We start from the raw sequence: 11,181 nt of genomic DNA on the forward strand, positions 1-11,181 counted from the left end.
ATAATTATTCTAAAAAAATAAAATAAAATAAAAAGCATCTTTATGCCGCCGAAACCCGTGATATGGTATTCTCTCTTTTTTTTTTTTAGATTATAATTCTAATTATTTTTGCTATAAAGACACAATTTCCTACTTTTCCCCTATCGCGGGGGTCCCGGGACGTAACTCCTGTGACAACTGAGAGAATGCTGTAGTCTAAAAGACCCGTTTTTATTGTTTTTCGCCACTGACACACTCAGCACAAGCTGTGCTGACACAAACCAAAATGCTGCAAAAAATAGAAAAAAAAAAATCAGTTTTTAGCCAAAGAACACAAATGGACTGATGTAGAAACAGAAGATGTCTATCAGCTTTTTGGTCTCGGGATTTACATATCGCTGCCAAGACTAAGACTACACAATCATGGAGACACAATCATGCCTTGTCTGTGCCCCTTTCATCAATGACATATAGACAAGAGACAGGTCCAGAGCCATATTTTGGAACATCCACCTCACTGATCCTGAGTAGGTGGTAAAAAATTATGAAATCCTCTGTGGCAGCCAGCTTATTAACACCCGAGGAGGGAACTGGCAGTTGATGAAAGGATGGTGGCACCTAAAGCAAAGCCTGGCATGACACAATACATGACGGTCAAACCAACTAAATGAGGGATGAAAGGTTTTACATTGGCTGAATCAACCTTTAGATTCATCACATACACTGTTAAGACTTTAAAAGCAAGTGATGATGTCTTATGATGTGGTGATGAACCTTTTTCAGCTGTTGCTTAGCACAGGATGCCATGTTTACATGGACAGTTGTTTTATACCAGTCCCAAATGTTCCTGGATCTGACCAGCACAAGATGTGGTGCATGTAGTATCTACACAGGGAATGCCTGGGAGGGAGGGAAAATACTCTCAACAAAAAAATGCGAATTAGGATCTGTGAGATGGATCAGAGATGACCCACTTGATATTGTGAAGTGGATGGACACGTGGGAGGTGCCTGTGTGCACCACCATCCACCTGTATGTCCAGGGTGAAGAGAAAGGTGGAGGATGCAGATGGACACTGGGCTGTGAGAGGGGCTGACATACTAGACCAGTTCATTCAGTATTAGTCCACCCACAGCAAGACTGCTGCTGGTACGGGACCGTGCTCTTACACTTCCTGGAGATTGAGACAAGAAAAGCATTCCTCTTGCACCGTGAGGCGATCAGTGCCATGCAGGTGCTGCCCATGGCACACAAAGAATTTGTGGCGGAGCTGGTGTGTCAGCATGGAGACAGGCATTCCTCACAGCAGAAGAGCTGAGAAGATTGTGTTCCCATTGTCACAGACAACGATGCCGTCCAAAAAGGCACTAAAGGCAAACGCTTATTTATACACCGTCTCGAGGTGGACAGCAAGAGGAGTGACACACCCCGGAAATATCAGGACTGTGATGTGCCCCTCTGACTTGTGGTGGACAGGAACTGTTTTTGTAGAGGCATCTTATTGTGACACCTGATTGTTTTATTATGAATATTGTTGTTATTGCTGTTTTTTAAGGGTTTGATTTTATACTTTTTTATATTAACTGGTGCATTAGTTACTTGCCAAATTGCCCATAGGTGTGAATAATTGACCATCTATGTTTTAGCTCAGGAGCTGACCTGTCCAGGGCATACCCATATCAGCCTACGTCAGCTGTGATAGGCTTTAAAATGCAGAAATCTTAACGTATCATCCTTAAATAAAAACATTTTTACTGCTCTGCTCTACACAAAAAATACTGACTTCTTCACTCAAGTGTTGCAGTCATTAAACTTCTGGTCAGTGTGAGCTTTATGACCAACAGACTACTACTACTACTCACAGCTATCTTATCTAAGCACGAAACTTCAAGTAGTATGAATTTTCATGTGCCTACTTAAGTGTGGCTTTTGAACAAAGCTTTTGCCACAGATGCTACAAGAATGTGGTTTCTCTCCCGTGTGAAGTTTTACGTGAGTTTGCAGTGTTGATTTATGACTAAATTTTCTCCCACACGTGCTACACGAATACGGCTTCTCACCTGTGTGACTTCTTACATGAGTTTTCATTCCTGATTTCTGAATGAATCTTTTCCCACAAGTACTACAAGAATACCGCTTCTCACCTGTGTGGACTCTCCTGTGAGCTATGATCCCTGACAGGTCAGTAAATCTTTTCCCACAAGTGTTACAACAATGTGGCTTTTCACCTGTGTGAATTCTTAGATGGCGCTGCAACTCTGGTTTCAGACCGAAACTTTTCCCACAGGTGCTACAAGTAAATGGCTTCTCACCTGTGTGTGTTCTCAAATGACGCTTCAAATTTGATTTCTGAATGAATCCTTTGCCACAAGTGGTGCAACAATGTGGTTTCTCACCTGTATGAACTCTTAAATGTGCAGTCAGATTAGATGTATGTAAGGTTTTCCCACAGATTTCACATTGTACATACTTTTTCACTTTGTCAGATTTACTTTGACTCTCCGACACAGTGGTGTTGTCCAAGCTCTGACTGTGTTTCCTCTTCTTCAGCTCTGCATTTTTACTTGATTCTGAGTCCACATGCTTGTCTTCATGATCTTGGCTCTCTGCTTCAGGAGAGCTGTGAAAAAGGAGCTGCTCTTTGTTTGACTCTGGTTCACTGTGGTCACTTTCCTCATAAGATCGAGTCACCATGAAGATATCAGTCTCTTGCTTCAGTTCAACCTGCTCTCCCTCCTGACTGCTGCGGAGTTCCTCCTGTTCTTCTTTAATATGTGAAGGCGCTGGATCCTCCTGGTCCAGACTGGAGTTCTTCTCCTGGTTACAGGCCTGCTGGTCTGTGAGAACTTCCTTCTCACAAATGTGTTGGTGTCGGAGGTCTGAAGAGACAAATTGGGAGAAATGATAGAAAAAAACAACAACAACCCAAACATCTGAGTCATTTTAAATCTCAGTAACCTTCTGCTCTTAACTCTTAGGCCTGTGTCTTGGTTAAAGACAAAGGAAGAGGAGTGGGTGAGGCATTGTTAGAGAAGAAAAGGCAGGAACATGAAGGTTAGAGTACAGGCTAACCTTATCTTGACCTCACTGGTACTTTACTTTCAGTGTCATCTCTGCAAACCAACACAGTTTGTCACCATGGAAGATGTCTGCTCCACCTCTGCTGTAGTTGTTACGCCTCAAGAGTCTGTGCATGGACCTCTTCTTTTCACCATCTATGCCCTTTCTTCATTACCACCTACTCAGCTGGACTTGGCACGGTTCACCACACACGCATACTTGGTTATAATGGAAAATCGATCAATTTGAGTTGAGTCGTGGCGTATCGTACCGAGTCGATTTGAATAGGCATTAATGGAAAAGGGGCTTATATGTACCCCCTGCTCAGATTTCCCACCACCATGGTCTCTGCTTCCATTTCTATGCTGAAGATACACAACTTACCCTCACAATCACGTGCCATCTAACCCCCCCCCCCAATATAAACAGTAATAAAACAGTGCTCCTGTTTGTGGCCCCCAAAGTCTCACTCAAAAATTCTTCACTGCCCCGACCCTCAATACCTGTGCGACCTGCTGAAGCCAAACGCACAGTCTCAGACACTATGGTGCTCTGCCTTGCATCTGCGTTCTGTCCCTCGCGTTAACCTCTAGTGACAGAGCCTTCTGTGTGGCAGCCCCGACCCTCTGAAACACTCTCCCATTGTAGTTTTGCAACACTTCATCACTGGACTCTTAAGAAACGTAAAACTGACCTCTTCAACAAAGCCTTTCAAACTCTAGCATTTTTGTATGTTTATAAATTGATTTATTTAAACTCCTTTGTACAGTGCCCCTGGGTTTCTTGAAAGGCGCTATACAAATAAGTTTTGTTATTATCATTGTTAAATATAGGGATATGACTCCCCCATTCCTTATTTTCCTACTGGCCCCTTTGCTTTTCTGTAGAAACGAGAAATCGAGTGGTATTTATTTCAGGAACAAGGGCCGCGTGCAGGGTTGTAGTAACTACAGCTAATAAGCCAGATATGCGAAACGTTAGCTGAAGTTAGGTTAAGGAGAGAGGTGATGATGAGCAAGCAGTAGTATGACTTCATGTTGCTTATTACAGTTGGACTTCAATTCTTCCTGTGCCTCTAAAAAGACAAAAAAAAAATAACTTTAAGCTCTGATTAGGATCCTACGTGAGTCATATTCATTGTCATTAAGCCCATCATAGTTTTACATACCCTTTCTGTGCAAGTTTATCTCAGGTTTCCAGATGGTCCCCAGCAGTCTGAGCTGCTCTTCATCAGTCCAGACGATAATGCCTTCAGTCTGCTTCAGTCCAAGCTGCTCTCCCTCCTGACTGCTGCAGAGCTCCTCCTGTTCCTCTTTAATCTGTGGAGGCTCTGGGTCCTCCTGGTCCAGACTGGAGTTCCTCTGCTGGTTACAGACCTGCTGCTCATCCAGACCCTCCTCTTCCTCACAGTCATGCTGTTGTGGGAGGCCTTGAGAAAACAAAGAAACACAAGAACAATAATCGAGAAGGTGTTGATACAAAAAACACACACACAACACTATTTTACAAAAGCATGAATCAAAACCTGAATAAATGGTGATCATTTACACACAAATGTTTTAGAGACAGTGAGCTCAGATTGTGGCGTGACTGGTGTCACAGTGAGATGTTGATCGTGTTAAATAAACTACATAAATATAAAATATTTTCATCAGCTGAGGCGCTCCCTGGTGGCACCCTCACATGCCTTGATGCACTGCAGCTTTTTGCAGGAATGTTTTCCACGTTTGAAATGATCTGGTGTAAATTTTTAGAGCACAATATGCTTACAGTTAGGGCTGGGCTATATCATACCGTTCACGGTAATACCGGTGTAATTTTGGGCAACGATAGGAAAATGACATATCGCGATAGAATATGGGCAAAACGCGCATGCACAGTACCTTTGTTTACATACGCACATGGTGGCGACGCAGAATGAGAAGAAAATGAGAAGAGCGAAAGTGGATCGTTGAATGAAACGGATGAACCAGAATTGGTTTGTAAAAATGCTGCAACTTCAGTGGTGTGGAACTGGTTTAGCTTTCGTCCGTCAGACACACAACAAAGCACTATTTTTCATAGAGCACGCTAGCGGGCCGTCGTTATTACCGTGTTGTTTGGAAAATACGGCACACTTAAAATCAATCCTTTGATTTTTCTAAAAATCGACAGAGCCCCTTATAATCCCGTGTGCCTTATGTATGAATTCTGGTTGTGTTTACTGGCCTCGAAATGATTTTATGTACACGGCGCTCGAAAATCTGTCAAATGTTTTAGTGCGACTTTGCTAAGCTACGAAGCCGCACCGCTTGATGGATTGTTGGAGCATTACAGCTATCGTAGTCAGGAGCCTCGCGGAGTGATACGTACTGTGCTGCATTGTGTGTTTGTGTGTGTGTGTGTATATAAAACTTCTTTTTAAGTTTTGTGGATATTATACATGGTTATGGTCATAATATGTCAGCCCATTTCACTGGAAATGCCTTTTGGTTAAACTGTCAGCAAGGAATTTGCATTTGCACTCTTAAATGTTATATAACTTTAATGCACTTAAAAAACAGCTGCTTGTTCAAGTGAAAATACATTGATGGGGTTTTTTGCACTAATAAAGTTGTGGAGTTGTAAAGTATTTTGTCTAGTGTCAGTTATATCGTCAGTTATATCGTTATCGCAAATTTTCAAATGTATATCGTGATAAATATTTTTGGTCATATCACCCTGCTCTACTTACAGTCTACAAAAATCACAAGTCCAAAAAGGCTAGGTAGCTCCTGTACCACCTACGACAACTGAGGAAGTTCGGGGTCTCTCCGGGGCTCCTCAGGACTTTCTATACAGGCGCTGCGTAGAGCATCCTCACACAGAACATCACATCATGGTAATGGGAACAGCTGTATTAAGGACCAAAAAGCTCTTCAGAGAGTGATCCGTACAGCAGAACACTGCTGCAGGACTGCTCTCCCCTCCCTACAGGACATTTACACCAAGAGATGCTGGACTAGAGCAGCTCAGATACTGAAGGAGTCGTTCCGCTCCAGCAATAAACTGTTCCAGCTTCTGCAATCAGGCAGAAGGTTCTGCACCATGCGGACAAGAACAGAGAGGCTCAAGAGGAGCTTCTACCCTCAGGCCATCTGTGTGTTAACTCAGCCCCCCCCCAATCAACCATAACGAACTGAGAAAGGACTCACATATTCCCATTTCATGCCTGATCCTTCTGACTTCATTGTGGCACAAGCCACTTTAACACCCCACTCACACAATGTACATTCCCAAATTTTGAACTGTAAATTTCCAGATTGTTTTATTCTAACTTAATGTACATAATTCACTCACTTATCACACTTAATGTCCTCTTTGTATATATCTACTTACTTACTGTATATATTGTTTTTTGTCTCTCTATTTTGCACAGTTGAGGAGCGTATCAGGTCACATTTCACTGTGTGTTAAACTGGTACAACTATGTACGTGACAAATAAAGTGATCTTGAATCTTGATATTAAGCTTGTTTTATTTCATTTCATTTTACTTTTTAAAGCCTTTTATTAATGATTATCATAGAAAAGAACCAGCCTACCCTAAACAGAAACAGTGATGTCTCTTATTGGTGGATGTAGCAGTGACCATGGACTCGCACCAGTCCAACATAGTCCATCACTGGACACTGACCCACAACACTGATAAATACCTAGTTTAACATCTTCTAGTAAAGTCAGTCACACTGAAGAATCTGAGCTTGAACAGCACAGAGTTAAAAACACGTCCATACCTATGATGTGTGAGTTTCTGTCGGGTTTCCGGCTGATATCCAGCAGTCTGTGCTGACGGTTGATCTCCTCCTCATACTGGACGATGGTTTTTTGAACCTCTGAGAAGATTTCTTCACAAACAGCAGTTAGTCTCTCCTTGATGAACTCTCTCAGATACTGAGCTGAACTCATCGCTGCTTCAACTCAGGCTGAGCGGATCGATACAAGCATCGATAGAAGCGATACCGACAGTGGTATTGGTACCAAATCCGCACTAATGTGACGGGATCAGTACTTTAATTTGTGTCTCTCCTTTAAGTTCAGTCCACTTCATCAAACAGCAGCCATGGCCACACACCCACAGCACCTCTCGTTCTTCACAGCTTAATGGCATTTGGCAAACAGATCCATTATCGTCACCTGTGCAGACAGGAGTAAAGCAGGGAAATCAGGTACACACTTCCTGTGTGGCTCTCCCTGACAAATTCTTCCAATTCTAGCAAATTACTGCATCCAAGATAAAAATCACAGTGCTTCACTCATGATATGATGTGATATATGTGCAATGTATATGTTCTGTCATCTTTAAATCACGTCTTCACAGTGAAACTTTTGTCATTCTTATTTAATCCAATAAAACAGAAACAAGTAATATGAGCTGCTTTGATACTTACAGCATCTCAGAACAAAACCATCTCCGTGGTGGGGAGGTCTAACCTCATAGCTAATTTATCCACTGTACATCTTACTTTGTTCATAAAACTTAATAACAGCAGCCAAACCGTTGCCGTTACATTTCTCCCTGTAATATGTGTTTTAAACCAGCACTATTGTCCCTGTTTTCTTTTCTTTTTTCTATTTCAGGTACTCCCCATACCCCCACAGACGCTCTTTTGTTGTCAGGCAGCAGACTGTGGAGTTCATTAACGCTTATTTGACTGAGTCGTGTGTCTTTATTTTGCTGAACCACATCCCTACAAACACTCATCAGAGAGCCGTTTCTCAGTATTTTAGCACTCTTCATCTCCCTACAGGCGTATTTATCGCTGTTGTTGCTGAATCTGGTTCCACTCACCGAACGACGACCGTCTGGAGACGATTTTATGATCACTTTAAATCCGTCCTCGTGTGTCGTTGTCACGGTTACACTGCGCTCACTGTCCGTTTCCTCCACATTACAGGTTTACTTTCACTCTGCTTGTCGTTTTTCGCCTGTTTTAACGTATTTCCGCTCTCCCGCCATCTACTTCTGTTCGCGTTTCACTTCCTGATACGTCACTTCTCTCCTGCCCATTCACAGCCAGCTGGCCAAACCCTGGTCGGCCCCGCCCCCTCCACTTCAGCTCTACTGTGGTCACTTGGAAGAGCTAAGTTTCTTTGTCTACTCTAAAACTATTTCTCTATTTTATTTCTCTAAACTATTTTATATCGCACAGAGACAGCGTTAACATCTAAATATGCATCAGATGTGCAACATGTTGAAAGACACCTCCATATATTTGTTATTGATACAGTATTTATCACAGGTCCTCCATGCATTCTCCTGCTGTATATCATTAAATAAGGAAGAGCAGGAGTGTTTAGAAGCAGAGACAGTAACAGAAATAATTAGATTCCTAATATTTTTCCTTTCTCAACACATCAGAGCAGTGGAATGGTCTTGAAGGTTGCGTTGCTTAAGTTTACATGTCTGTATGTAGGTGTGTGTATCTGGGTCATATAACTCCACAAGTATCTCACTTTAGCACCTAGCAGACCTAACTTTACACAGTAGACAAGATGATTGTTACTTAATGGGTTTGTGCAGGATTTGAACTCAGGACCACTTACACACACCCAGGGACAGGATCATACACCTAGACCAAGAGTCAGCAACCTTTAAAACCCAAAGAGCCATTTGGACCCAGTTTCCACGCAAAAGAAAACACTGGGAGCCGAGCCGCAAATACTTTTTGACATCTAAAATGAAGATAACACTGTACATCGTCGTGTCTGTCGTGATATTTTTACAATGGGACTTCTGCTCCTGAACCTCTGAACAAAGCCTCTGCAAATCGGGGCTGTACGAAATCACTTTCATCTTTACGCAGGACTGTAAGCTGCTGTCTGTGAGGCGTGAGCAGTGTTTGTGTTTAACATAGTTCATGGTGGAGAACTGCTGGTGACATAATGTGGATCCGAAGATCCATAATTGGCCTACCTGGGGTTGAAAGTCTCGATAAATGCACGGCGTTTAGGCTTCCGCGAGTTTGACGCTTATTTTGAGTGATGAAAAAATTATAGAATATTTGTTTTGAGATGTTTTGAGATGTGACAGATTTGCGACGTTTAGTGCAAATCTTGTGTAGTTAGTGTGTAGTGTAGCCAATAGTTTTGTTGTGTGTGTCAGAACAATGAGGCGACTGCTGAGAGTGTTACAGGTGTTACAGGAGTGATACATCTCCTGTTGTCAGGCCTGCAGGTATCAGGCTGTTCTCCTTTATCTTATAGTGGACAGAATTTTTTTTTTTGCAGTGGCACAAATAATTTTTGTGGCATCAAATTTGATGCATAACAGCTGATTGTTCTGTAAATAGTTTGAAATGTTTATTTAAAAAAATGCCTTGGCTGCATTTTTATGTAAACAGCAGCAAAAAAACCCTCAGTTCGACCTCCTTGGCTGTAATTGGTCCAGCCCAGAATCGATCATGACCAACTGCCCAATCCACCACCATTCATTTATACCGTTAAAAAAAGAAAAGAAATTAAACCCCATCGGCCTATAAAAACGAAACATGATGGCCAGTCCAGCCCTGGTTGTGGCTAAGCAGCTCACAACAGCTTTGGACAAATGAAGCATTCTTGATGTTTGTCGTTTCAGTGTGGCTTTCGTAGATTTCAAAAACTTTGCCTAAATGTCTGCGGGTGGTTTCAAACGCTGCAGCAAGTCCCCTGACCAAATCTTCTAAGTACTTGCATATGACACCATTACTAATACAGCTACATGGAATTCAGAGTCCATTTTAAGATTCTAGTTCTGACTTTTAAAGCTGTTAATGCACAAGCATCATTTTACATCATTGACCTTCTACATCCCTATATCCCTAGCTGGTCCCTGAGGTCATGTGATCAGGGCCTACTTGTTATACAGCATACTAGGCTGAGAACTAAGGGAGACAGAGCTTTGATTGTGATTGTTTTCTTGCTTTTGCTGCAGATGTAAGGACACGTATTGGGAATTTACTCAAATATATAATGAATAAAGATAAACATTTCCTTACCTTTGTGGCAAATAGCCTCATTTATTGTGTCCATTGTGACTGTTTAGTTGTTGGCTCAACGGAAAATCCAGCAAATGATGCTACAAGAGGGTTCAAGGCCAGGAACATTTATCATAACAGTCACTGAATCGAAGGACCACAGATCCTTCAGAAGCCAAAAACTGATTGGCCTACCAATGTAATGGAAAGCTCCTTAGAACCAGATGACCCTGAAGTCAAAGGTGAGTCCACAGTAAATGTTACTAAAGTACAAGACTTTTCTGATCCTATGTGTTGATTGATAGCGTACTTCTCAGAGTGGAAGAGGCTCGAGGTTGCTGTTGCTTGGTTCCTTAAAATGAAAACAATCCTTTGTGGAATAGGATGTAAAAAAAAAAAAAAAAGGAAACCGTCATCCTAAGTTAAATAATCATACCTGTAAAAGATGTACAAAAGAAAAGGTAAAGATAACACAAATGTGTGGTCTATCCACAGAAGATCTTCTGGAAGTTGAGCTCGTCCTTATCCGATAATGCCAGCAACAAAGATTTGGAGAAGAGATTGCTACGTCGTTAAGTGGAAGCAATAAATCCTTAGGCTGACATGATAAGTACGGCTGGAGTTACTGGACTTTCTCAGTACCACAACTCTCATTCATAACAGAGGCATCAGATTTCCCTGCCCTCCTTGGGATGTCTAGAGGTAAGAATCAAGTGCACCCAAAGGAACTTTGCATCAGTGGCCATATGCTTACCATGCAGAGCAGATATTCAGAGCTGCTGCAGAGCATTGCAGTTGTAACTTGTTGTTTTATGTGATTAAGTTGTGTGTTAATGAATCTGTAAGTGTTGTTCCTTTGGTAAATTAATTGCCGTGATTGGCCTTACTGAGGTAGATTAACTTTTTTATTTAAAGGTTGCATGTTAGTGCAGGATAAACAGGTTAGTTTGCTGCACTGTGATGGTTTTCATGCTCAGAGTTCGGTTACATTAAGTGTAGCAGAGATGAATTTGAGTTAAGCTGATGGTGCTCAGATTCATTCACTAAATTCCACAGCTGTTTTACTTTTGTACATCAGCCTTTTTTTGTCAATTCCACTAATCAAAACTCTATTTCTGGGAAAATGTCTTCTTGCTAGATTATGAAGTGTGTAAGTATCCTCCCCTTTA

General features: G+C 41.9%; 1 protein-coding gene across 1 annotated transcript in view; it reads right to left on the reverse strand.

Moving 5' to 3' along the window:
• LOC102291958 (zinc finger protein 420) overlaps positions 1–8,063 on the reverse strand; it is a 30,338-nt gene extending 22,275 nt beyond the window's left edge. Inside the window, exons 1-4 of the mRNA XM_042216572.1 lie at positions 7,849–8,063; positions 6,794–7,193; positions 4,208–4,468; positions 1,872–2,858 (exon numbers count right to left, since the gene is read on the reverse strand). Coding sequence (XP_042072506.1) covers positions 1,872–2,858; positions 4,208–4,468; positions 6,794–6,965 — 1,420 coding nt within the window. The 5' untranslated portion in view covers positions 6,966–7,193; positions 7,849–8,063. The remainder of the gene's footprint in view (positions 1–1,871; positions 2,859–4,207; positions 4,469–6,793; positions 7,194–7,848) is intronic.
• Positions 8,064–11,181: the final 3,118 nt, after the last annotated feature.

Source organism: Haplochromis burtoni, unplaced genomic scaffold (assembly GCF_018398535.1).
Source record: "Haplochromis burtoni strain Fernald_Lab_line unplaced genomic scaffold, NCSU_Asbu1 Contig_1123, whole genome shotgun sequence".
Taxonomy (NCBI): domain Eukaryota; kingdom Metazoa; phylum Chordata; class Actinopteri; order Cichliformes; family Cichlidae; genus Haplochromis; species Haplochromis burtoni.